The sequence below is a fragment of the Rana temporaria genome, chromosome 5 (assembly GCF_905171775.1).
Source record: "Rana temporaria chromosome 5, aRanTem1.1, whole genome shotgun sequence".
In the NCBI taxonomy this organism is placed as follows: Eukaryota; Metazoa; Chordata; class Amphibia; order Anura; family Ranidae; genus Rana; species Rana temporaria.
Window position 1 is genome coordinate 302832153 of NC_053493.1, and position 27208 is coordinate 302859360.

Here is a 27208-nt window from a genome sequence, read left to right on the forward strand (position 1 = left end):
GTTTTTTTATTTCTTTTGTCCCCTCCTCCTGTTGCTATAGCCCTCTTATTGCAGCATTCAGCCAGCAAATTGGACTATCCTTTATGGTTTACATGTATGGAAAGGATGAAGATCTTTGACCTTTATATCTGCTTTTTTTTTTTTTTTTGCATCGAACGTCTGACTTTATGGGGGTTATTTACTAAAACTGCATTGTGCAAAATCTGGTGCAGCTCTGCTTAGAAACCAATCAGCTAAGCCCCATACATACTATTAGGCCGCGTACACACGACCGAGGAACTCGACGGGCAAAACACATCGTTTTGGCCGTCGAGTTCCTTGTGAAGCCGCCGAGGACCTCGGCGAGCTGAAATTTCCCATTGAACAACGAGGAAATAGAGAACATGTTCTCTATTTCCTCGCCGAGGTCCTCGTCGGCTTCCTCGGCCGAAAGTGTACACACGGCCGGGTTTCTCGGCAGAATTCAGCTCTGAACCGAGTTTCTGGCTGAATTCTGCCAAGAAACTCGGTCGTGTGTACGGGGCCTTAGACTTTCTGCTGATTTTTGTCTTTAGATTTACCAAAACTAGGGATGTCCCGATACCAATACTAGTATCGGTATCGGGACCGATACCGAGCATTTCCCCGAGTACTTGTACTCGGGGAAATGCTCCCGATGCTTCACCCGATACTTGAGCGGGCAGGCAGGGGAATTGCAAATCTCAGTGTTGTCAGTGTTGTCCCCCCCCCCCCCCCCCTGCTGTTGACTTCCCCTGTCCGTGCTGCTCTCTCACCTCCCCCCGTCCGTCCGTGCCGTTCTCTCTCCTCTCCTCCCCTTCCCCCGTCCGTCCGTGCCGTTCTCTCCTCCCCTTCCCCCATCCGTCCGTCCCGTTCTCTCTCCCCCCGTCCATGCAGTTCTCAACCCCCCCCCGTCCGTCCGTCCGTCCCGTTCTCTCTCCCCCCCCCCCGTCCGTGCAGATCTCTCTCTGTCCGTGCAGTTCTCTCTCCATCCATTCCCCCCCCCTGTCCGTGCCGCTCTCCCCCCTCAATCTGTCAGGGGGGAGAGCGGAGATAGGAGCCGCTAAGCCCGGCTCCTACTTTTTCCGAATGAACAGAGTCGGTGATTACCGACTCTGTTCATTCATATAACTGAGCATCGTAACCTCCTGTGTTTACGATGCTTCAGTTTATGAATGGAGGAGCTTCCCTCCATTCATTTCAGCTGAGGCTGCTGAGAAAGGGACTGGGGAATCTGTTTCCCTAGTCCCTTTCTCTGTCTTAAAGGGGATATGCCAGAGGTCTGTTAAGACCCCTGAAATCTCACCAAAGCCCCCCAACAGGGCTGATTAAAATTAAAATAAAAAATTGCAATAAATATTAAAAAATAAATAAAATGTAAAAAAATAAATAAAATAAAAAAACACACTGACAATTCACCCCCCCCCCCTAAAAATAAAAATAAAAAAAATCACTGTAAAAAAAAAAATAGTAAACAAAATAAATAAATACTGCCACTGTCACATGACATTAAAAAAAGTATCGGTATTCGGTATCGGCGAGTACTTGAAAAAAAGTATCCGTACTTGTACTCGGTCTCAAAAAAGTGGTATCGGGACAACCCTAACCAAAACCATGTTGTGCAAGGACCTGCCTGATTGCAAACTCATTTAAACTTTTAGGCCCGGATTCACGTAGCACTTACGCTGGCGTATCTCGAGATACGCCTCGTAAGTGTCAATGTGCGCCGTCGTATCTATGCACCGTGCCCATAGAACTAGATACGCCTGAAATTAGGCTTCATCCGACCGACGTAGGTTTCCTACGCCGTCGTATCGTGGGCGCATATTTACGCTGGCCGCAAGGGGCGCTTCCATTGATTTACGAATCGAAAATGCAAATGAGGGAGATACGCCAATTCACGAACGAACTTGCGCCCGGCACATTCATATACGCGGTTTACGTAAGTCGTACGTCCGGCGTAAAGTTAAGCCTCATAAAGCAGGGGTAAGTCATGTTAAGGTATGGACAAGGGAACAGCCGTCGCGTAGCGTACATTCGATACACTACGCCGGCATAACTATGCGCCGCTCTACGTGAATCCAGGCCTTAATGTTTGACCTCATATGGTTTTGGTAAATCTGAACACAAAAATCTGCAGAAAATCTAAGTTGTATGGGGTCTAAGATACACATCTAGATTAAATGGACTTTAACTTATTAAACAGCAAATAAATTAAAGCCCATATCCAGTTAACAATTTTTAAGCAGGTACTGTAATGGGGTTACATTTTCTTTTTCTTTTTGAAAAATAGGCCTAAACCATATAATTAAAAGTTGTAGCAAGCATCCCCACCAATGTAATATCATTTTCTCTAACCCTGTAACTGACAGTTTTGGTGGACAGCTTGGCCTGTTACAGGAAGGCGAATAATAATAATATATAAAAAAAAAAATGCTCAGCTAATGCTACTGACACTAGTGCGTCACGTGTCAATTCTATTTTGCCTACAGGTACACTTTTTTGCACAATTCCTTTTTGGTCTATTGACTGAGCCTCTGCTCTTTAGTGCAGAACCTTTGAGCTAACAATCCTGTCTTTGTAAAACATTAAACTTATAATAAAAACTGAGCATAAATGGAATTGGACAAGTACAGGGCACAGACAGGTTATACTGGATATATAATGAGAGTAGTAGACTCAGCAGCTCAGTTATACAATTACCTGGCGTGGCTGATTCGCCTTTGCCCCATATGTAAGCAATAATCGTATTACATCCACATACCCTCCCTGTGCAGCCATAAATAGTGAAGTTGCCCCATCCTAGAACAAGAAAAAGAAATAAGTTAATCAAAGTATATGTTTTACACAAAAAAAGCTTATAAGAAGTTTTGAGGTGTGTAGTCTTTTTCTAGATTTTTGTAGCTAACAGTAAATACAATTTTGTCATCCATGGTTGATATGTTTTTCTTGACATTTAGTATATATATATATTTAGTATATATATATAGCCCTGTTGCCCAACCTGAGGGCCACATCTAGCCCTTTGGCGCTTGAATTGCAGCCCCAGCAGTCAGTAATGGGAGTGTTGAAAGGAACCATTAATAATAGTAATAACTAGCAATTTCACGTGGCGTTTCACCAGACTCTGTCTCTGACCTACAGCATGACTGCAGTCTCCAAGTAGTCCTGTGGAACAGTCCCTGACCATTTATCCTAGTTATTCTTCAGTGCCGATTAAGTCCCATCACTTTTCCTCTTTTTTTCTGTCCCTTAAATTAGGATCTCTGGCCCAGATTCACAAAGACTTACGACGGCGTATCTCCAGATACGCCGTTGTAAGTCCGAATGGCCGCCGTCGTATCTATGCGCCTGATTCATAGAATCAGTTACGCATAGATTTGGCCAAGATACGAGCAGCGTAAGTCTCCTACGCCGTCGTATCTTGGGGTGCATATTTACGCTGGCCGCTAGGTGGCGCTTCCGTTGCTTTCTGCGTCAAATATGTAAATGAGCAAGATTCAGGAATGTACGTATGCCCGTCGCAATTAGTTACGCCGTTTACGTAAGACATACGCCGGCGTAAAGATAAAGTAGGTCTCTAGGTTGCGCAGCCCATGCAAAGTATGGACGTCAGAACAAGCGTATCTTTTTATATTGTTTACATAAGTCGTACGTGAATGGGGCTGTGCGTAGGTTACGTTCACGTCACAGGCATTGAGCCGGCGTATCTTTGGGCGTAAATACGACGTGATACTGAGCATGCACGCGCATGCCCTGTTCGTTGGGCCATGCATCTACATGGGGTCAAGCCTCATTTAAATACAACACGCCCACGACCTGCCTACTTTGAAATACGCTCGCTTACGCCGGCCTATTTACGCTACGCCACCGTAACTTAGGACGCAAGTGCTTTGTGAATACAGCACTTGCCTCTCTACGTTGCGGCGGCGTATCGTAAATACGATACGCTACGCCCGCACAACGTAAAGCCGCCCTACGTGAATCTGGGCCTCTGTGTTTTTTTTTTGTTTCCTGTTGCATTATATATCATAAGTATTATATGAAGCCCTTCAGAGATTTCAGGGACCATATTTGTTGCCACCTATACCTTGCAAATTGACAACCACTTATATATAGCAACTGTGTTTATCTTTTTATGTGTTACCATTTAGGCCAAATTAAAACAAGATGAATACTTTGTCCCTACAACTGAAGTTTACCTGCATACTATACATAATATACACAGGGCAGGACTTAGGGTGGTGGGGGCCCCTGGGCTTGAGTCACTTTCGGGCCCTACCTTCTATACATTACTTTAACCACTTGCTTACTGTGCACATATACCCCCTTCCTGCCCAGGCGAAATTTCAGTTCCCAGCACTGCGTCACTTTAACTGACAATTGCGCGGTCATGCAACGTGGCTCCCAAACAAAATTTACGTCCTTTTTTTCCCCACAAATAGAGCTTTCTTTTGGTGGTATTTGTTTTTATTTTTCGGCTGCTGTTTTCTTTCACTCCCCTTTTGTGACGTATTCTTTAGTCACACGGGGGAGTATCAGGAAGAGTGGAAGGAGTTAAACACTGTGAGACTTCTCCTCTGTTTCCAGACAGAAAGGAAGTTCTCACAGACTGCATTCCGGCAATGCCGGTTTAGAGGGGCAAATGTGCGCAAGCGCGGTGATGTCATGCAAATGATCAGCTGCTTGTGTTATGGGCTATTTTTTTAAGACAGTGTTGTGTCCGAGGGTTTACATTACAACCACTTTAAATGACTGGCATATTATTGAAAAAACTTAAATGTAAGGGACCCCCTATTGAGCCCAGTCAAGCCCAATGGAAATTCCGGCCCTGACTATACATCTAAATAACACTCCTGTGGCATGTCCAAAATCTCTGATTATCTGCTCTAGTATGTCTACAGCTTCCAACAATCACTTGTAGCATTAGGTGTGGCCCTTTTATGCTGTCAAGGGTGGCAAATGAGTTCCCCTATACCTCATGGGTTGACAACCATTGGACTAGAGGCATACTATTCATATGGGAACAAAGTAATAGAAGTATGGTACAGCAAGCATATAAAAATTAGAAATTAATGCTGCGTACACTTGATCGGATTTTCGGTCGGAAAAACCTTGTATGGTTTTTCCGACGGAATTCCGCTTAAGCTTGGCTTGCATACACACGGTCACACAAAAGTTCTCTGAACTTTCGACCGTCAAGAAAACACGGTGACGTACAACACTACGACAAGCCGAGAAAATTAAGTTCAATGCTTCCAAGCATGCGTCGAATTGTTTCCGAGCATGTGTGTCGAAATTTTGCACGTCGGAATTGCTACAGGCGATCAAATTTTCCGATAGGATTTTTTTCCGCTGGAAAATTTGAGAACCAGCTCTCAATCTTTTGTTGGCGTAAATTCCGACAGCAAAAGTCCGATGGAGCATACACACGGTTGGAATTTCTGTTCAAAAGCTCACATCGGACTGTTCAGTAATAACATTATATTTTTATTTTTTACTCAGTTACAGCAGATTTATTAATAAAACTATACATTTTTCAAAAGTGTTCTGCAAAACTGTACTCAAGCTTCACATGCTTACATATATTTAACATGTAGGTGACCCACCTCCCTATCTGTCTCCCATCAGGTACAGAGATCATCAGCTGGGGTCCTGAGTAGTTGTCCTGCTCCAAATGTTATCACTGGCCCGGGAATCTTAATGATGGGTGTATGCCGTGTTTTACTTTACAATTTTCCAGTTGACACAGACTTGTAAATCAGATGTTTTCTAACTCAGCTACAGCAAGCAATAAATGATACTAACTTGTTGGTACAAGATTTTATACATGTCATGTATGCGTTCACAAGTTACAAATAAAGATACCTGGAAAAGTATGCAGACTTTTTGCCAAGCTTACCCTACCTCTCCCAAGCTGTCTCCCTTATGGGCACATGTTCATATGGTAATTCATGTTCAAAGCAGTCAGGGTGCTGGTTAAATAAGGTCACTGACTTTTTCCTGAAGCTAAAGTTTGGTCTATAGGTAGGAACTAAAATAATACATTGTGCAGGTTTTGCACTGCTATGTATGTGAACAATACGAAATAAACCCCACACATACACAACACAGTGCTCATGACAAGGCCAGTTAATGAACCAACTGAGATGAAAGTTCTTATGGTCCATATTATGTGGGTTCCTTGTAGAAAAATGTACTATAAGCTTGCCATTTTCTATAATAGCTGTGCTTAAAGTCATGTCAAGTCCAGGTCAATAAACTCACTGGCCCAAAATACAGGAATGGTTTGTGACGTTCCAAGTGCCATATAGATTAGTGTTTCAAACCAATATGCAATGAGATTTTAACTGATACCCATAAGGTATATCATATATCAGGGGTTTCAAACTCAATGTCATTGTGGACCTCATCAGCGGTATGGTTGCCCTCAAAGAAAGGGCCTGTTGTATCTGGGGCGTGTTATGTAAAGGGTGCAGAGTTTTGGATTATTCTACGTACAGAGTGCAGGGTTTAGGGGTGCACTATGTACAGAGTGAGGGGTTCAGGGGAGTAAAGTGTACAGAGTGCAGGGTTCAGGGGAGTACTGTGTACAGAGTGCAGGGTTCAGGGGTGCATTCTATACAGAGTGCAGGGTTTAAGGGTGCGCTATGTACAAAGTGCAGAGTACTAGTTTGTACCAAGGAGGGAGTATTGGTGGAAAAGTTTCTCACTGCTGTTGTCTAAGGATTGTATATAGTACATAGTATTATCATGGCTACAAGGGTCTATGAACATTGTTGTCATTCTAATTGAATTTATAGCAATCTGCGGTATTGACTTTTAGTCATTTTATATTGGTAGTGTAAAAAAACTAATGTTTTCTCTTGTTAAAAAAAAAAAACTAATGTTGATCTAATATTAAATTGTACCTGTCTTTACATTCTTCCAAGCAGTTATTCCTTTACAAGCAATAAAAAACCTGACAGAGGTTCTAACCCTTCTCAGCTCTATCCAAAACAAATATTTGGCTTGCCGTAGCGGCATGGTATTTACATACAAAATCCCTATTTGACTGTCAAAAAGTGTGCATTTAGGATGCAGCAATTTGTTGTATGAATTTCACCCCAAAAAACCCCCCAAAAAACAAACCCAGAGTTCTCAGATGATAAAGAGAAAGGCCAAAAAAACTTTCTCTAGGAAAAATATTAATCCTAAAGCAATCCTAAAGCAATCAGATAAGTTACTGGGCAGTCAGGTGACACCTAATGCCTTGTACACATGATCGGACTTTTGATATGCAAAAGTCTGCTATGAGTCCGCCAGGAAGTCCAACGGAAAGAAAGAATATAGGTTCTCTATCTAAGGTCCGTTGGACTTCCGAAACAAAAGTCCGATGGAGGCTACACACGGCCGGACTTTCCTAGAAAAAAAGCCTGTCTGACTTTTTTTCTCGGAAAATCGGGCCGTGTGTACGAGGCATTAATAAACGCCTTACAATGCTGTTTTTCGTAAAGCGGAGGTCCACACAAAAATGGAATCTCCGCTTTTCAGAACCCTCCTCCCCTCCGGTGTCACATTTGCCACCTTTCAGGTGGGTGCAGATACTTGTATAATACAGGTATTTGCACCCACTTCTGGGGTTACACCACTCCCCCCTGTCTTCTGGGAAACACACAGGTCCCAGAAGACAGCAGGGACCAGAGAGGACATGTTTACACCTCTTACAGTAAAGAACTCTTTACAAATAAGGAGGTAAAACCTTTTTTCACAAATAATGCCCCAGCATCTTTTAAACTAATAAAAAAATATTTGTAAGAGAGGCTTCCCAAAGGTGGCAAACATTCCTTATCTTAGGCTCTGGCACATGTCTGGTACTTGGGCTAAAGATTGGAAAAACTCCCTATGTAATAAGTAGGGCCACTGTTAGAAATCATAGGGCCCCATACAGATTACCGGACAGAACCCGTCTCCCCCCCCAATGATAATTATAAAAGATAAAACTGTATTGAGTTAATAAATAAAGCTCTGTGTGTGAATGAGGGACTCATTCACATGGGTGCTGTGGCCTGTACAAAGTAAATCAACTTTTTTTCTGTGGCTGGTGCAGGCAGCCTATGTTACACTTTGGGTACACAGTGGCCCCAAACACAGATAGAGTAAAAGGTAGCTCTATTGGAAAAAAAAAAAAACACTCATTAACACTATATGGGCCAGAGAACACACGTAAATGAGACTTAACCACTTTTTAATGTCGCAGTCCCAATAAAAATCTCAGATTTCAACTGCTGCAGGGGGAGCTACAGGGGATTGGTTCCTGTAAATTTCACCCCACTCCACCACCCCTTCTTTCTGTTTTTCAGCTGTCTGGGCCCCCCTGTTGAACTTGTGGGGCCTATGGCCCTGTACAGGAGAACTGGCGTTACCCTCTTATCAGCAGCCCTGGTGATAAGTACAGCTGCCACCTTGATAAATTCCTTTCTAGGTAATGGTTCCATGTAACTGAATATGCATTTTTTGTGTGTGTATTGGTTATAACATGGATGAATGCACATCGAATTACACAGTTAACATGTCTGACTTCATTATCAGTTCCCCGTAATCACTCTGTCCACACAGGAGAGCAGTCTGTGATTAATGAGTACATACAAAAAGCTGGTCGTGAATATTTGCTCCATTCTTCAGAAGCGTCTCAACCACTTTGGCGTGTCCATGCTGGCAGGCAGCCAGTAATGCCGTTCCTCCATCCTGTAATGTAAGAAACAGATTTCTGAAAGAATCTGCAATTTAATAGAACTCTTTATAAAGCTAAACACCTGTTTAAAAGCCACAGATATAAGCTGCCATTTTTTTTATTTTTTTTTATGAGCTGACATTTTATACATTTTTTAAGCAGTGACATATTATTTCCACTATTGTATAACTAGCAGGTAACTTCTGAGTCTGAGAATGATGGCTAAGAGATGTATATAACTTTGTAACATATTCCCTTTAAAGGCATTGTACACTTTCACTGTTTTAATTAAGTATTAGTATAGTTATATTCCCTGTGCTGTCTGTTTGCTGTACCTTCTAATGATGGACTCACGTGTTGTTGCTGCAGTTTGTAGTGTCATGGCTAAAAGATTACCCCATGGTCATGTATTGCTTCAGCTAGCTGGTCCCTATGCGCCAAGGGTACAAGCAAATGTCTGGTTCCAGCTCATACAGAATCCAATGCATGCCTTGCTATTCCCTCTGTGTTATATCAAAAATGTGGGAGTGCTAATGTAATAATTAAAACACATAATCTCCTAGCTGCATTAATAATATATATGTGTGTCTGTGAATGCTCTGCCTTCTTTTGTATGCGTCAGATCGAATTACTGTGTAGCTCTCACCTGCACCAGCAGTAGACTGAGAGACTGTGGCATATATAGTTTCTTCACAGGAAATGTCCTACAGACAAAGACCATGCTTTAAAGTGGATGTAAAGGTAAACGATTTTTTTTATCTTATGGCACTCCTTGATTCAATACTTTGAGTCACAACACAAGCATGCAAATAAATCCTTCTGAAATTCATCTTATTTGCATACATATTCCAGGTTGGTGACTCCAATTTACAAAGAAATTATTGGGTCAAAATAACAGCCAGGAATCTAGAAATATTAGAGATGCCAGAAAGGCAAGCCTCATATTTTTACCTTGAGAGGTTTACTTTAAAATATAAATAAAAAAAAGTCAGACAAAAGACAACTGTCTAATGCCCTGTACACACGATCGGAATTTCCGATTGGATAAAAATCTGATGGAATTTTCTGTCGGAATTTCGTTCAAGCTGTCTTGCATACACACTGTCAGACCAAAATCCGACCATCCAAAACGCGGTGACGTAAAACACTACGACGAGCCAAAGTTCAATGCTTCCGAGCATGCGTCGACTTGATTCTGAGCATGTGTGTTTTTTTTCTCCGTCGGAGTTCCACACAAACGATCTAATTTCCATCGGAAAAAATAAAACATGTTCTATTTCTAAACTCCGACGGAAAAAAGTCCAACGGTCGGAATATCCAATGACTTTTTTCATCGGAAATTCCGATCGTGTGTACAACGCATAAGAGTACATTGTAAAGACATGTTCTCATGTTCTGTTGAGTTTATAGGAGAGGAATTGAAGGGAAATTTCCCTAATGGGACGCAGATGGGAAGAAATGGGTAGTTTGAACCCTACTCTGTCCAAAATAAAAAAAAAATTGGGTTCTACTGTAGATATACTTTAACCAGTTAAGGACTGAAAGAATTTGTCCCCTTAATGATCAGGCCATTTTTTGTGATATGGCACTGCGTCACTTTAACTGACAATTGAGCGGTCATGCGACGCTGTACCCAAACAAAATTCACGTCCTTGTTTTCCCACCGTACAGCTACGGCGATTCGCGCAGGAGAGCCGGCCTGTCGCCGTATAACGACGACGGCCGGTCGGCAAGTGGTTAAAAAAGTATAAAAAGCCTTGTCAGTAAGGCCGGCCATACATGGTTCGAATCTTAGCCAGTTCAACAGCAACCAGCTGAGATTTGAAACGTTAATGGGAAGGCTGAATGTACCAAGTTGATTGATCAACTTGGGTACAACCAGCCTGCCGGATTCTCTTGCGATTATGGCTTACGGCTGCTATAGGTGCTAGCAATAATCACTGTCTTCTCCTGGGGGGAGGGCTCCCCCCCCCCCGCCGCACACTGGGAGAGGACAATGGCTCGTCTGGAGGGAATCCCCTTTCAGCACAGGCTGTGTTGATTGTACAATTGTGTGAATTTCTTTCCTGCAACCCAAACTACAGCATTATCTGCATTGTTAGGCATCAGAAATACAAACTGAAGCACCCAATGGTAGTGGTAGGGTCCTCTCCCACTGGTCTGTACATATCACATAATCTGAAACCTGCTATAGGCCAGAAAGCTGTTTGGGTGTAAGTGTCCAGGCTACAGAACAGCTGGTTTTGTAGGGTCAATTCTCTCTTTTTGCTGAAAGTGGAAATGTCTATAAAATGAGAGAAATCATCGAAAGTTGTAAAAAAACAAACAAAGACATGAACTTCCTAGTATTTGAAGTCACCAGAGCAGGCTTCTAGCAGCATTAGAGGAGGACAACCCCCACCACTGTTCACCAAATACCACTTTAACACATTGGGGGTTATTTACTAAAGGAAAAACCACTTTGCACTGCAAGTGCACTCGAAAATGCAGTTGCTGTAGATCCGAGGGGGACATGCAAGTAATATAAAAACAACATTTTAGCTTGGATGATAAAATCAGCAGAGCTTCCCCTTATTACATGTAGTGCAAAGTGGATTTGACTTTCGTAAATAACCCCCATTGTATACCTGTGTAAAGATGGCCACTGTTGTATTTACACAAACCACAAAGAAACTGGGGTTATTTTATTTGACAATAGGATTTAAATATCTGTTTGCATGGGTCTCCTATTTCATTATACAAAAGAACTGCAGTTTTGAACAAGTTCAATGGTATGCATTTTTACGTGCCAAATTGCTGGGGGTTTGTTCTTCCAGATACAGACTGAGGCCTTTCCTTGCATCCATACAAGCAAGCACACAAATACTACAAGACTACATTCACTCCGGCGCATATCTGCGCTATGGATGCATACAAACTGGCTGATTAGCTGAGGGCAGTTTGTGTGTGACCAGAACTCCAGCAGTTAGTTGGAGGCTCTATTCGAATGTAACCTTTAAAGTGGTTGTAAACCCACTTTTTTCACTTTTACCTACAGGTAAGCCTATAACAAGGCTTACCCTTTTGTGACGTCTTCTTTAGTCACACGGGGGAGTATCAGGAAGAGTGAAAGGAGCTAAACACCGCAAGACTTCTCCTCTGTGCCAGACAGAGGGAAAGTTCTCACAGACTGCATTCCGGCAAGCTTTAAATGCCAGTTTAGAGGGGCTAATGTGCGCAAGCGCGGAGACGTCATGCAAATGATCAGCTGCCTGTGTTATGGGCTATTTTTTAAGACAATGTTGTGTCCGAGGGTTTACATTACAACCACTTTAAATGACTGGCATAATATTGAAAAAAATTAAACGTAAGGGGCCCCCTATTGAGCCCAGTCAAGCCCAATGGTAAGTCCGGCCCTGTACTGGGATCTACCTCATGACACAGAGTACCTAGGTTCAGTTATGTTATGGGGAAGTGCGTTTTCTGAAACCAATAGTAACACATGGAACATTGTCTCTGGGCGTGAGGTGATGTGACTGCTGAGTTGGTGAAGACCAGTACATGTGCTAAGAAATTTCTATCCGCTTGAGATCGATCGGCCCGACGAATCTCCGCGGATAAATATCTGCTAGGCCATACAGATGACCGGATTTGTCCGCTGGAACTGATCCGCGGATCAATCCCAGCGGATAGATCCGGTCGTCTGTACGAGGTCTAACTGCTTGAGTTACTATTCCATTGCTAGTTTCACAAGTAATCAAAAACAGAAATCTAGATATATATATATATAGTACATCTGGGCTTTCCTGGTTACGCCAATTAATTGGAAACAGGCTGTTTAGCTACTAATTTTATTAGTGTCTGTCCCTATACCTCGCACCCCAGTAATTTGCCTTCTTGGCCAAGGTAATGAATACTAGAATCTTTCTAAATGAAGCATTGTTTGTTGGCACACTAAATGATAGCCCTTTAGGTTAAGATGACCAGATTTTTAAAATGAAATCCAGGGACATTTTTTTTATACTAGTAATGGTGGCAATCAGCGACTCTCTGCCCGTCGCCACCGCCGCCTCACAGCCTGTCAAGTCTTACTCTCCAGGCCCCGGCTACTACTGGGTGGGGAGCAGAGGAAGATCACTCCACCAGGGAAAGCAAGGAGATAAGGAAGCAGGCGGCTGGCCGTGACTTGAGCCAAGGCAGAAGAACGTGCGAGTGGAGCTGAACGGGCATGCACCCAAAACTGAAGAAATATTCCTTCCGCTCAGACCAATACATGATCATCAGAAAGGGGGACAGATAATGGAAAAAAATACACCCACCTAAGCTAGTAGGAGCGGCGGAGTGGGGTGTGTAATTCAGAATTTTTTTTTTTATTCTGCACTGACTGTCTTTGAAATTGCCCCAGCACCTGTTTAAATCCAATCCAGGGACAAAACCAGAGACATACTTGGTCAGGGGACAGTGTCCTCAATCCGGGGACTGTCCCCGGAAACCGGGGATGTCTGGTCACCCTACTTTAAGGGATGCACTTGTAACGGAACCCCAAATGGGACAGGGGTTAAAGCCGTTTAAGATATTCCATTCCGAACCCAAGACAGCTATCGACACTCCACAATCCGGCGAACACGACCCATACGAATTCCCCCAGTAACGAGACACAGCTCTGTTTGAGGTTCAAAACGAATAGACTCCTTAATGAGAAAATCAGGCTTTTATATACAGTTAGTAACCAAAATGAACAATGAATCAACTCCACCCACATCATCACACAATGAGCCCAATACACATCTTTTTGGTAGACATTCTGCCACTAGCTCTGACATAATTTACATGAGCTAATTAACTAATCATTTACCCAGACAAGGTGACTCCGAGATATGACCCTTCAAGGTAGACATCCTGGCTCCTCTCACCTGCTATACAATACACATTCTTTTAGTAGACATGAGCTAATTAACTACAGCTGATTAGTCAGACATCTGACCTTTAGACTGTCTGTTAACTTGCAATACACACATTTATCATCAATAGACCTTCACACAATACAGGGTCAATTAGCACAACACAATGACAGATCCTTAGAAGCCATACTAGATTCATTTACATCACAACAGACGACATTAACACCTAACAGTATGTGTTCCCACATTGAATGAGTCACTCTTTCAATTAACCTGTTGAGTTCAGAATCAACAACCTGTAAATAGTTCTTACAAATATCCTGGAATATATTGTGAATTACAGACCCATGTTAAAGCAATCCAAGATATAATTTCTCAGTCATCCTATGCCCCTAGTGGACATAGGATGATTTTAGACATAAGAGTCATCGGTGAAGCTGAAACAGGAGTATCTCATACTTTTCAAGAGCTTCTGGGTCCCACGGGCCGTTCCGTTACAGCACTCCTTCTCAAACCCAGTGAATAGCAGCAGTTGATCGAATAATCCCATATGAAAAGATTGTATATAAAATAGAGACTGTCCTCATAAATACCAAAAGTTTGGGAAAAAATCACTGCCTGTGATGTACATCTTATACTACAGAATATAACCAAATATGGCAGTTTTAATCTGTAAAGAATTCTAAGGTATTTAACTGAACAGACTCACTGGATATATAACTTAAAGTGGTTGGAAAGTCAGAATGTTTTTTTATCTTAATGCATTCCATGCATTAACCTTCTTGACGGTATGATTATGTCCGATTTTTGCGTCTCAAATCGATACAATTTTTTTGCATAGAAATTTACCGTTTTATATTCTAGGCCTGTAATTCTTAGTAATAACACACTGAAATCTGTCCAAACAAGAGTCTATTAGAAATCTCGCGTATGATAAAGTTTTAAACACTATAAATGATTATAAAAAATAATAATATAATAATAAAATAAATTTCCCCACGATTCCCTATCGCTCAATTCTGCAAGTGTTCTAATTTACTATCGCTGTTTTCTAGCTGGTCTCAAACCACTTTTGACGTAAAGGGACACTTTCTTATGTTCGATCGTTCGTCGAATTACGAACGTTTTGGGCCATTCGCGCCAAATTCACGGCATTTCACGGCCCATAATTCACTGCGGCATCGCAGTGCATTGCTGGCTGATGATTGGCCAAGCATGCACTATGACCCGCATGCTTGGCCAATCACGGCTTGCAAAAAACGGAGAGCCATAATTGGCCAAAGCCACGGTGGCTTTGGCCAATTATGGCTCAGGGAGTTTAGTACACGCCTCACACTATAAAAGGCCGCCTTGTGTAGTGTGTTGCGGTGGTTAAGAGAGAGAAGACAGAGAGAGAGAGAGCGTCATTTTTAGTAGGTAGATAGAGCAGGCAGGCTAGTCAGTTAAAGTTACAGTGTGTAGAGGATATATATGCATCCCAGGTATATATATTTATACACTGTATAGTTTAGCTAGATCCGCTCTTCCTAATTTACTGACAGGCAGGCAGGTGATTGTGCTAGCTGCAGCATTCTCACGTGGTGTACTGCCTGTGTCCTCTGCAGTGTGCACCTAAAGCTACGTGGTGTGTACTGCCTGTGTCCTCTGCAGTGTGCACCTAAATCTATGTGGTGTGTACTGCCTGTGTCCTCTGCAGTGTGCACCTAAAGCTACGTGGTGTGTACTGCCTGTGTCCTCTGCAGTGTGCACCTAAAGCTACGTGGTGTGTGTACTGCCTGTGTCCTCTGCAGTGTGCACCTAAAGCTACGTGTGTGTACTGCCCGTGTCCTCTGCAGTGTGCACCTAAAACTATGTGGTGTGTGTACTGCCTGTGTCCTCTGCAGTGTGCACCTAAATCTACGTGGTGTGTGTACTGCCCGTGTCCTCTGCAGTGTGCACCTAAAGCTACCTGGTGTGTGTACTGTCTGTGTCTGTGCTATTTTTCTCAATGATTTTAATCCATATTGCAGGGACCAGACATTACATTAAAGCCGCAAGCAGTTTTAAATTACTTTTTTCTTATAGTAATCTCATTTTGTGCAGGGACAGTTCTAAACACGTGCCACTTCACAGGCATACTATAGACACCTAGCAGGTACGATATTTAAAGGAATTTTTCATTTTTTTTCACATTTACGCATAATTAAAGTCACTGCTCCAGAAAAAATAACCGTTTTTAAAACGTATTTTTCCATTAATACATGTTCCCTGGGGCAAGACCCGGGTTCTCAAAGACGTTTTACGACAATAACTTGCATATTAGGCTTTAAAATGAGCACTTTGAATTCGAACGCTCGAGTTCCATAGACGTCAATGGGGTTCTAAATGTTCGCGCGAACGGTCGGTCCGTTCGAAGGTTCTGGTGCGAACCCTAGTTGCCACAAACAATCTAAAGTTTCCAGGCAGAAAGAACAGTATACAGTAAAACCTTGGATTGCAAGCATAATTTGTTCCAGAAACATGCTTGTAATCCAAAGCACTTGTAAATCAAAGCAAATTTCCCAATAAGAAATAATGTAAAATCAGGAGATTTTTTAAATTCAAATGTATAAAATGTATACACTAATTGTAATTATGTTGAAAGTTACGGAATTAGCTTTTTCGTTTTTTTTGTATGTGGATGAAAAAAAAGACAAAAAAAAAAAAGAATAAATTAATTTAGGAAGATGACATAAAGTAACTGAAAAGCAGGAGACACTTGGATGCAGTAAACTTTATGCCCTGATTTAACTGCCTACTAAATTCCACTTCTTGAATTAAAATGTGTCCTTTCCTGCAGAAATAAACACAGCATGATCCGGCCAGTCTGGGATACAAAACACTGGGCACGTAAATAAATTCAAGCTGGTACCTGTAATCCAGCCTCAGATGCCCTTTCACTGTCCGGAAACAAACGCGCGCAGTAAACCGTAACATGCCTATGAGCCAAGTCAGCACTTTTCTGAAAGGGTGCCAGGCACTCACTGAGCTCAGATTCAGCACCAAATGGATTCCACCTCCTTTCATAACACTTAACATATTGACGTGTTACCAGCTTCTAGAACAAGGATGTGTATTATTTCCTTTTTACAGACTTTCTGAAGGACCCTGCATACTCTATTAACTTGTTCAAAATAGGGCCACGGTTGCAAGATAAACTGTCAGAAATCTAGGCTAGGAGAAGAGCTCTATAGCAAAACCTACACTGCATTTCTGGTAAAATATTTGCTTTAATTGCAATTTCAAATAGATGTCCCATATTCATTTTCTGGCCAAATAATACAATAATTAAAACAGCAGTTCAGCAGCAGGAGCCTAAAGCGGCTGTAGAACAGCATGTATATATGGAACGCTTGCACTGTTGACCTACTACAACCGAGTAATCATGACGCCTGAACATTGCAGATTGTTTACTGACATACAACGCCAGTGGCAGAGCCAAGCTGGAGAGCCTTCTACTTCCCGCTGTGGAACTGATCCTTTGCTGGCCCAGATTCTCTTTAACGATTGGGCAGCAATGGAGCTCAATAGCCCCACTAGTGAAGCAGCGATTACAAAGGTATTGACAGGAAGTTTCTCTGTGGCTCTGATACTGATGATTTGTCACCATTGCCAAATCTGCCCATGTGAAATTGCCCTAAGGCCTTGTACACACGACCTGAGTTTCTCGGCAAAAACCAGCAAGAAACATGCTGGGAGATATTTTTTTGCCGAGGAAACCGGTCGTGTGTAAATTTTCGTCTAGGAAACTGTCGAGAAACTCGATGAGCCAAAAAGAGAGCAAGTTCTCTATTTCCTTGACGGGAATGGAGAAAATTGACTTGTCGAGTTTCTCGACAGCCTCAGGCCCCGTACACACGACCGAGTTTCTCGGCAGAATTCAGACAGAAACTCGGTCGGAGCTGGATTCTGCCGAGAAACTCGGTCGTGTGTACACTTTTCAGCGAGGAAGCCGACGAGGTCGGGCTGAAAAGAGAACATGTTCTCTATTTCCTCGTTGTTCAATGAGGAAAGTCGGCCCGCCGAGCTCCTCGGCGGCTTCCACACTGAACTCGACGAGGAACTCCATGTGTTTGGCACGTCGAGTTCCTCGGACGTGTGTACGGGGCCTAACAAGGAACTCGACGAGGAAAACGATGTGTTTCGCCCGTCGAGTTCCTCGGTCGTGTGTACGAGGCTTTACAGGTTTTGTACCTTCCCAGCCTGTAAATGGATAGTAATGAAGAATCTGCAGATGTATGAGTTTGACTCTCTGTCACACTGCTTTCTGCTAAAATCAGTCTGCAGTACAGACTCTCTTCTGAACTTTTCTATACAAGGATTGCAAGAGACTGATAGCATGATAGCACATCAAATGAAGGTACTTACACTGCTTCCATTTAAAGCAGAGAAGTCAGCAGCTACAAAAAGTGTTGCTGCTGGCTTTTAAGAATCGGACACTCACCTGTCCTACGGTCCAGCAATGCGGGTGAACAAAGCCCCGCTCCTCTCTGCGGCGCCAGCATTCTGACTTTGGCGCCCGTGCTGCGTGCTGTGATTGGCCAGGCAGTCTTCTGGGACCTGTGACATGTCCCAGAAGATTGCAGAGAGGGAGGGGGGAGAGGTGAACTTCCTTCCGGCACCAAGGAGTCCTGGGAGGAAGTGCGAGCTGGGTGCCTCTAAAAAGAGGGTATCCGCTCCCCCCCCCTAAAAAAAAAAGACATGCCAAATGTGGCATGTCAGGGGGTCACTGTCACTTAAAGTGGAAGTTCCATTTTTTGGGTGGAACTCCGCTTTAAAATACATTTAATGACGCATTAATGAAAACTTAATTGTCTGCCGACCGTATGCTGTATATATACACCAGGAGGCTGGGGGCTAGTTACCAGGAATAGGCTATACTATTTGCAATCCTTTATTTATTCCGTAGAAACCTCATATATGTCACTTTAGGTCTATCACACTATACACACAGCTCACTGAGTAGCATACATTGAGCCTATTATGGTTTTAACACAGAGGGCATTGTATTCTACTATTATCCTATGAGCTGCGGACCATAGTGATTAGAGGTATTTGAGGAGCCATACCAGAGCATACTGCACACCCAGCGTTCTATCTGGGGGATATGTCATTGTCCCTAATCTAGCTCCTTTCATAGTGTCCATACAGGCAGCGCCACTATCCCTATTATCCAATCTACTATCTACCTCTGCCCCTTAGGGGACAGTTTTCAGGGAGGCAGCAGCCTTATACCTCAGATATCCTAGCGCAGGTTTACACATTTCTTATATACACCAGGAAGCTCTCTGATGTAAAATCATGTGCCTGTACGTGATTTTGCACTTCCGGGTCTGGGCACACACTCGCAGGCCCCGGCGACCTGCTCCTGCTATGATTAGACAGAGCCAGAGCCAATCAGCGAGTCTTGGCGGACTTGATCATTCGGGAGAGAAGCAGAATGGCGTTCTGTCAGAAGGGAAGGTAGTGATCCTGTGTTTCTGCTAAGCAGGAACATCGATTTCTGCCTTCCTACAGTACAAGCACCTCCCCCACAGTTAACAAGCACTCCCTGGGAACACATTTAACCCTTTGATCGCCCATGATGTTAACCCCTTCCCTGCCAGTGGCATTAGTATAATATGCAAGGGAAACATTAGATATCCCATAGTTTGTAGACACTAAGGGCCAAATTCTCAAAAGAGATACGCAGGCGGAACTGCTGTTCAGCCTGCGTATCTCTGTGCCTAACTTTGGAAACGATCCTCAAAAGGCTTTTTCCAAAGTTAGGCAGAAGATCTGACATCTGTAAGACACTTACACTGTCAGATCTTAGGATGCAGTACCGCATCCGCCGCTGGGGGCATTTCTCATTGAAATGCCGCTTTGCGTATGCAAATGAGGACTTAAGCAGATCCACAAAGCTTTTAAGCATTATGATTTCTGCGTAAGTTCCGATTTGCTTGCGCAAAACTAGGGCTGGTTTTACAATGTGGAAAGTTAGCAACACCATGTAAAAGCCCATTCAAGCGACGGCATTTGGTATGCATTCCTGAGGGAGAACTCCACGGCAATTTGTAAAATCAAAACCGCATGGGTTCCCCCCCAGGAGCATACCAGGCCCTTAGGTCTGGTATGGGTTGTAAGGAGACCCCCCCTACGCCGAAAAATCGACGTAGGGGGTCCCCCTACAATCCATACCAGACCCGTATCCAAAGCACGCTACCCGGCCGGCCAGGAATGGGAGTGGGGACGAGCGAGCGCCCCCCCCCTCCTGAGCCGTACCAGGCCGCATGCCCTCAACATGGGGGGGTTGGGTGCTCTGGGGCAGAGGGGCGCACTGCGGGCCCCCCCACCCCAGAGCACCCTGTCCCCATGTTGATGAGGACAGGACCTCTTCCCGACAACCCTGGCCGTTGGTTGTCGTGGTCTGGGGGCGGGGGCTTATCGGAATCTGGGAGTCCCCTCAAATAAGGGGGCCCCCAGATACCGGCCCCCCACCCTAAGTGAATGGATATGGGGTACATCGTACCCCTACCAATTCACCTGGAGGGAAAGTGATAGTTATTAAACACACAACACAAGGGTTTTTAAAATCATTTATTAGTCTGCTCCGGAGGCCCCCCCTGTCTTCTTTAGCTCTAATACCAGGGGGGGCTTCTTCTTCCGCTCTCCGGGGGTCTTCTCCGCTCTCCGGGGGGGGCTTCTTCTTCCACTCTCCGGGGGGGGGTCTTCTCCGCTCTCCGTGGGGTCTTCTTCTATCTTCGCCGCTCTCCGCTGTTGACTCGGCGCACCCCGGTTCTTCTCCAGCTGTCCGGTGCCTTCTCCTTCAGCGCTGGCTGCCTGCTATCTTCGTGTGTTAGCTCAATTACTAGCAGGCAGCCAGCGCGGTCTTCTGTGACGTCTTCTTCTTCTCTTCTCTTCTTCTCCCTTCTTCCGATGTTGACTCGACGCCTCTTCTCACTGCAATGATGGAAGCGCGCCTTGCATCCCATTTATATAGGCCTCACCGTCCCATCATGCTCCGGTAGGTAGTGGCTTCTATTACTTTGCTGATATGCTACACAAAACATTTGCTTTAGTGGCTTTGTGAGTGTAGCGCCCCCTTACTTTTCAGTACAGGCGCTACGCTACAGTTAGTGGGGAATGGGAGGATTAGTTTACTCCCATTCACAGTTTATGGAAATTTAGGCTGTTGCCAATTTCAGAATTTGTCCTGTAGGTCAGTCTGCGCTCCGGGGGTGCGTTATCACCCCCGGGCGGCAGCTGGTGCTAGAGGGGTTCTGACAGACCCACCTTCTCCCAGCAGCCAATCAGAGGAGTTCTTCCCTCTTTGGGCATGCTGGGAGGGGATATATCTGGGCAACCGCCTTTGGGCCGTTCTGTTCTGTGCGGGGCCCGAGTTCCAGGTGCGGCATCCACCCTCAGGGTGCGCGCATCCATGGACCCCGCCACCGTGGCCTGCTTTACTGAGGTCATGCAACATGCGGAGCCTCATCCCAACCTAGAGAGGGCCCCCAGCGACTGGCTGGGTCCCAACCTTCTGCTGAGAGGATCCTAAGCTGTTAGCTGTGCGATGGGGGATTGGCTCGGGAGAACCTAGAATCAGAGGTTGTCCAGGAGGCCTAGACGAACCATTGGGGATCCAGTCACCACACTGCATGAAAGGTATGCTCAAGCTGTCAGTGGGTGACACTGTCTGAACTGACTGGGAGGATTCGCTCAATCTAATTTCACAAATCTCAAATTGTCAGGCCTGTGGCAGAGGCCTATTCCTGCCAGTGTTTCGTAAGTGGCGCTCCGGCTGCCAGGCCTGTGGTAGACGCCTGTCCGGGGGCACTTTACCCACCCTGATTGTGGTGGCGACGAATTGGGTTACATTATTGCTGAGAGCAGGCTTGCTCTCTTTCATATCCAAGGCCTGATACTAAAGTTTCTCTACGCTCATCAACTTTTCTCTATTGTGTGTCATGTTGATGTTGGCCGTGTTGGGCCTTGGAATAAAGCATTGAAAACTCGATTGACATCTGGACACTTGCTCTTTATTCACACTCACAGCTATCACCCATAGACCAGCGGCTCCTTCGGGGGTGAGCGCTACATAAGTATGCAATACTCTTTTATATAGAATGTAATGAGAATTTATCATAATCTGAATTTAATGACACTTTAACCTCCCTGGCGGTATGATTCTTTCAGAAAAAAGGTGCTGAAAGCGGTACCATTATTTGCAAGGAAATTTGGCGTTTTATACTGTAGGCCTGTAATTTTTAGAAATAACTCACTTAAATCTGTCCAAACAAGATTCTAATAGGCATCCCGGGTATGACATTTTTTTAAAAACAAAATTATAAATTATAATATAATAAATAATTATAAATAATTATAACAAGTAATAATATAATTATAATAAAAATTATTCAATAATGTAATCAAATCAAAATCACTGAAATTTGCTCAGTTGCAGAATTGTCGCTGTCATTATTATTATTTTTTTTATGACGAATTTCCCCACAAATCGCTATCGCACAATTCTGCAAGTGATTATAATTTATTATAGCTGTTTTCTAGCTGCTCTAAAACTATTTTTGACATAAAGGGACACTTTTGGTTGCTATGGACAATCTACAGTTTACAGGCAGAAAAAAAAAGTTTTTATTATATAAAAGTACATGTAGGGCACTGGGCAGACCACTAGGGACAAGGGGGGTGTGTATTTTTTACATACAGTATTGTAATCTATAAGATTACAGTATACTGTATGTAATGTGTTTGTTTACTTTTTTGAATTTGGTGCCATTCTCCGGTCCCGTGCGTCGTAACGTCGCAGGGAACGGAGTTCACTGTGTGAATCGAGCGAGGTCCCGCTCGCTCGCACAGCGCGGTGGCATCGCTGGATCCAGGGACAAGGTAAGTAAACACTCCCTGTGGATCCAGCGAGGCGAGCCCGAGTCTGACTCGGGGTTACCGCTCGCAGCAGGAAAATCTAACCCAGAGTCAGACTCGGGAATACCGCCAGGCAGGTTAAGAGTAGAGTAAATAGACATAACAATTTACCAGATTTAGGGCCTGAGTTAATGGGTTTTGCATTTCCATACAAGTCTATGGGAATGTAAAATCTGCTTGAAGCAGGTGAAATGAAGGCCTAGAAGGAGGTTAACTGCAAATCGAATGCTCCTGTCAATGAGTTCTGAAACATCTCAAAGCATCTCAAACTGATGTCAAAAACCCGACAGAAGCCCAAAGCCCGATCCTTGCAGACGACTCCTCACCGCTCCCAACAGCAGGAGATCTGTGTACAGATACCCTGCTCAATCAGAGCCAAGCAGAAACTTTTGTGATATCTGTGTCCGATCTTTTTTTCTTCCAGCTTGTGACCAAAAGCAAACACACCCATGGTAGGTCTATAGACAATTGGATTTAAACAGACGTCCATCACTTTACATCCTTTTACCTCTGATCTGTTATGTTTACATTCTAAAAACCAGAAGAGGCACAAACCTTTTCCTTTTTTTGGACGTAGGCGTACAAAGAGGTAATTGGATGTTTACTGACACAAGTCCATTTACATCTGCATGCCCAAATACTTACATTGAAAACTGTAAATTTTTTGCACAGAGCTGATCGGATCGTACCCCTTGTATAAAAGAACCCCAATTCAGTTGGAAATCTTTTAGACATGTTAATAAAAAAGAATGTGGGAGCTCTGCATGTAGCTCCCACGGACAAAATAACATTTAGGCTTTGGTGTCTTTAAAGCAAAAAATAAATAAAAAATTTAAAATTAAAACAAGATTCAATATTTTATATTTCTGAATTGGCACCTTTACCTTGTTGTAGCTTTTTCCTTTAATATAGCTTTTACAAACCAGCTCTTCAATCATGTAACTCATTTAGTGTATACTGAAAAACGTTGCTTAAAGGGGAGTTCCACCCACAATTTCACTTTTTAAATATAAATACCCCTGTAATACACAAGCTTAATGTATTCTAGTAAAGTTAGTCTGTAAACTAAGGTCCGTTTTGTTAGGTTGTTACAGCATTTAGATTTTATAATCTAGAAATAGACCGTGGCCATCTTAAGCGTGGGCATCATGAAGCCAAACTGTATGACTTCCTGGATTTCAGCTTTGCATATCTCGCACATGCTCAGTGCACAAGCAATGTAATAGGTTTCAGTCAGGTTTGCAAGGACTACTGGGAAACATGATGCCTATCCCAGAAACCCTTGCAAATAGCCTAGGCAAATAAGGAGGAGGAAGTAATGAAGGACTACAAAATAAAGGTATTTACAAGCAACAAATTAAATAAAAAATGTCCATTCTGAACACTATGAGATTAGAGCATGCAGCACAGACAAACATAAAAAAATGGGTGGAACTCCACTTTAAGTGTCATTTTGAGATTTTGTTTTGTAATTGTTATTTTACTATATGCATACGTTTTTTTAATTAATATTTTTAATCTCCATGCAAATCTGATTGTACATTTTAATGGCCCTCTGATTACTCTTGTATTGAATCACATTGTAATTGTATTGTCTGCCTTCATTTTCTAAACAATGCATAAACTGTTGCCGCTATATAAATCCTGAATCGTAATATTAATATCTTATCTCTATGGTCAAAGCTTATTACATTCTTTATCTTAAATAAATAAAAAAACAGGACATTTAGGACATTCGTCTGTGTCCATGCAGTAAAAAACATGATTTTTACTGGATAAAAATGCATTTCAAAAACAGATTACATTTTTTCCTGTGGCTGGTTCACAGCAATGGCGTTGATTTACTAAAACTGGAGAGTGCAAAATCTGGTGCAGCTGTCCATGATAGCCAATCAGCTTCTAACTTCAGCGTGTTCAACTAGGATTTGATAAAAAAACGTGGAAGCTGATTGGTTTCTATGCTGTGCGGCACCAGATTTTGCACTCTACAGTTTTAGTAAATCAACCCCTATGTGTTGCAGTTTAGTGCATTTCTAAATTCGTACTATCGCACACATGCATTGGAGTGAATGGATCTATCCTAATTTTATTCAATTCTATCCCAGCTGTATTTTTAGGCACCCTCATTAATGCATATGATGGGGTTATGAAGAGACTTGCCCTGCTAGTTGGCCTATAAAATAATTTTTATCTCTCATTCAGCATTCCATTTTAATTTGTCCTTGGGGCTGTTCATTACCATTCTAAAGCCATTTTTTTGGCATATTATTTTCTATAGCTTCATGTCCCGAACCCCGGATCATCCTCTCCTGAATAACAAGCTAGCTAAGATCCCAATGTCCAATGCATTCTCACATTTTTGGTGGATCACAGATTTTCATGAATTGCATGATTCTCCACAGATTGCACAAAACTGTTTACAAAATAGAAACTGAGCCATGTATTAAAATTTTTCCAGAATTTGACTTTTTTGTAAACCTGTTATTTATACATTGGGCCAGATTCATGTAGACTTACAACGGGCGTCATAAGTTCGAATCCCCGCCGTCGTATATTTAAGCGTATTCTCAAACTGAGATACTCTTAAATATTGCTAAGATACGACCGCCGTAAGTCTCCTACACCGTCGTATCTTAACTGCATATTTACGCTGACCGCTAGGGGCGTGTACGCTGATTTACGCCTAGAATATGCAAATCAGCTAGATACGCCTATTCACGAACTTACGCCCGACTGTCGCAGTAAAATACACCGTTTACGTAAGGCGTTTTCAGGCGTAAAGATAAACCACCAAAAAGATGGCGCAGCCAATGTTAAGTATGGATGTCGGAACCGCATCAAATTTTTCACGTTTTACGTCGTTTGCGTAAGTCGTCCGTGAATGGGGCTGGGGGTAAATTATGTTCACGTCGAAACCAATGAGTCTTTGCGGCGTAATTTGGAGCATGCGCACTGGGATACGTCCACGGACGGCGCATGTGCCGTTTGTTAGAAACGTCAAATACGTGGGGTCAACAGTATTTAGCATAGAACACGCCCCCAACCAGCCTATTTTGAATTTTTGAATTAGTTACACTACGCCGCCGTAAGTTAGAGCGCAACTTCTTTGTGAATACAGGACCTGCTGCTCTAACTTACGGCGGCGTAGTGTATCTGAGATACGCTACGCACACCGAAATCTTTCTGAATCTAGCCCATAGTGTACTGTATTTGATGCTGCTTTATGTTAGTGTGCTATGTATTATTTATAAATTACAAAGCAGTGATGTTTTACACATTCCTATATGAATACCTGTCACTTACTCGTGTAATAAATTCTGTAGAGGCTCCAAATTCGAAAAGGAACTTCACTATTTCATCGTGACCTTGCTGAGCAGCAAAAAAGAGGGCAGTAGCACCACTCTGAAAGAGAAAACCAAGATAACAGATTTGAAGGTTTACAACTGTAAAGGGAATATAATAAATAGGATTTTGCCTTCTTAAACTTGAAAATCAAGGGAAACTTTTTATTTAACCTGTAGCACGCTTTCGTCCTTTTATGTCTCATTTTGAAATCAAGAATTCATTATTGAGTCTCAGGCCCCGTACACACGACCAGTTTCCTCGGCAGAATTCAGCTTCCGACCGAGTTTCTGGCTGAATTCTGCCGAGAAACCCGGCCGTGTGTACAATTTCGCCGAGGAAGCCGACGAGGAGCTCGACGAGGAAATAGAGAACATGTTCTCTATTTCCTCGTTGTTCTATGGGAGCTCTCGGCCCGCCGAGCTCCTCGGCGGCTTCAGGGCTGAACTGGCCGAGGAACTCGATGTGTTTGGCACGTCGAGTTCCTCGGCCGTGTGTACGGGGCCTGATCTGAGTAACAGTTTCTATGGACTGTGGTAGTGGAACAACAATAAAATTGCTATGATAATGCTACTTCTGCTGCCACCATGTCTCATGTGCCCTGGAGGAGGATACATGCCCTGAGATCAGCACCTCATAGTACCTTTCTGAGCCATACTACAATCATGATACCTCCAGGTAGCACCTGACTTTAAGACATGTTACCAACTTGAGGCCCTACTTTATGCATGGTCGAATTTCGAAAGAATTTTCTTTTAAAAATCAGAAATTTTGTGCGTTTTTTGATATGATGGTGCCACCATTGATTTCGAAATTCGACCAACCAAGTCTTCAATTTCTCCTCATGCTGCTACAGAAAATAATTTTCGTGGCTGGGAATCTTCTTTTCTTTACGGGAATTTTCTTTTTTTGTACATGCGCATTTCTTGTTCGATTTAATTTCTCGCACAATTCTCCCATCATTGATTAGAAATTTTTTATTTTTTCAAAAAATTTCCAACATGTCCGATCACTCAAATTCCATGGTCGCACGAAAATCGGCTGTTGCTGCAGCCCACTAATGGTGCAAAATACGAATGAAAATTCTTAGATAAGATTTTTCGAAAGAAAATTCTTTAGAAATTCGACCCATATATGGCCTGCCAAAATGTTCCTTTCCAGGCTCATCTTTTGAAGCAGATTCTGGTCTCTTGTCTTTTGACAGTTGAGTTGGGACTGTCTGAAAACATAACATTTAAAGGACTAGCAACTCTCAAACTCCAGACAACAAAGAAAAGTGTGCCAGTACTAATTCCCAATAAAATGTGCAGTGCAGCGTTGTAACATATTTCAT

At 43.1% G+C, this 27208-nt stretch overlaps 1 protein-coding gene across 3 annotated transcripts in view; it reads right to left on the bottom strand.

Moving 5' to 3' along the window:
- ANKRD29 (ankyrin repeat domain 29) overlaps positions 1 to 27208 on the bottom strand; it is an 88082-nt gene that overhangs the window by 28682 nt on the left and 32192 nt on the right. For 2 of the 3 annotated variants that reach the window (XM_040354076.1, XM_040354075.1), the window contains exons 4-6: positions 25837 to 25935; positions 8626 to 8724; positions 2701 to 2799 (exon numbers count right to left, since the gene is read on the bottom strand). In XM_040354076.1, the coding sequence (XP_040210010.1) occupies positions 2701 to 2799; positions 8626 to 8724; positions 25837 to 25935 (297 nt within the window). The remainder of the gene's footprint in view (positions 1 to 2700; positions 2800 to 8625; positions 8725 to 25836; positions 25936 to 27208) is intronic. The other variant, XM_040354077.1, reaches the window with a different exon arrangement.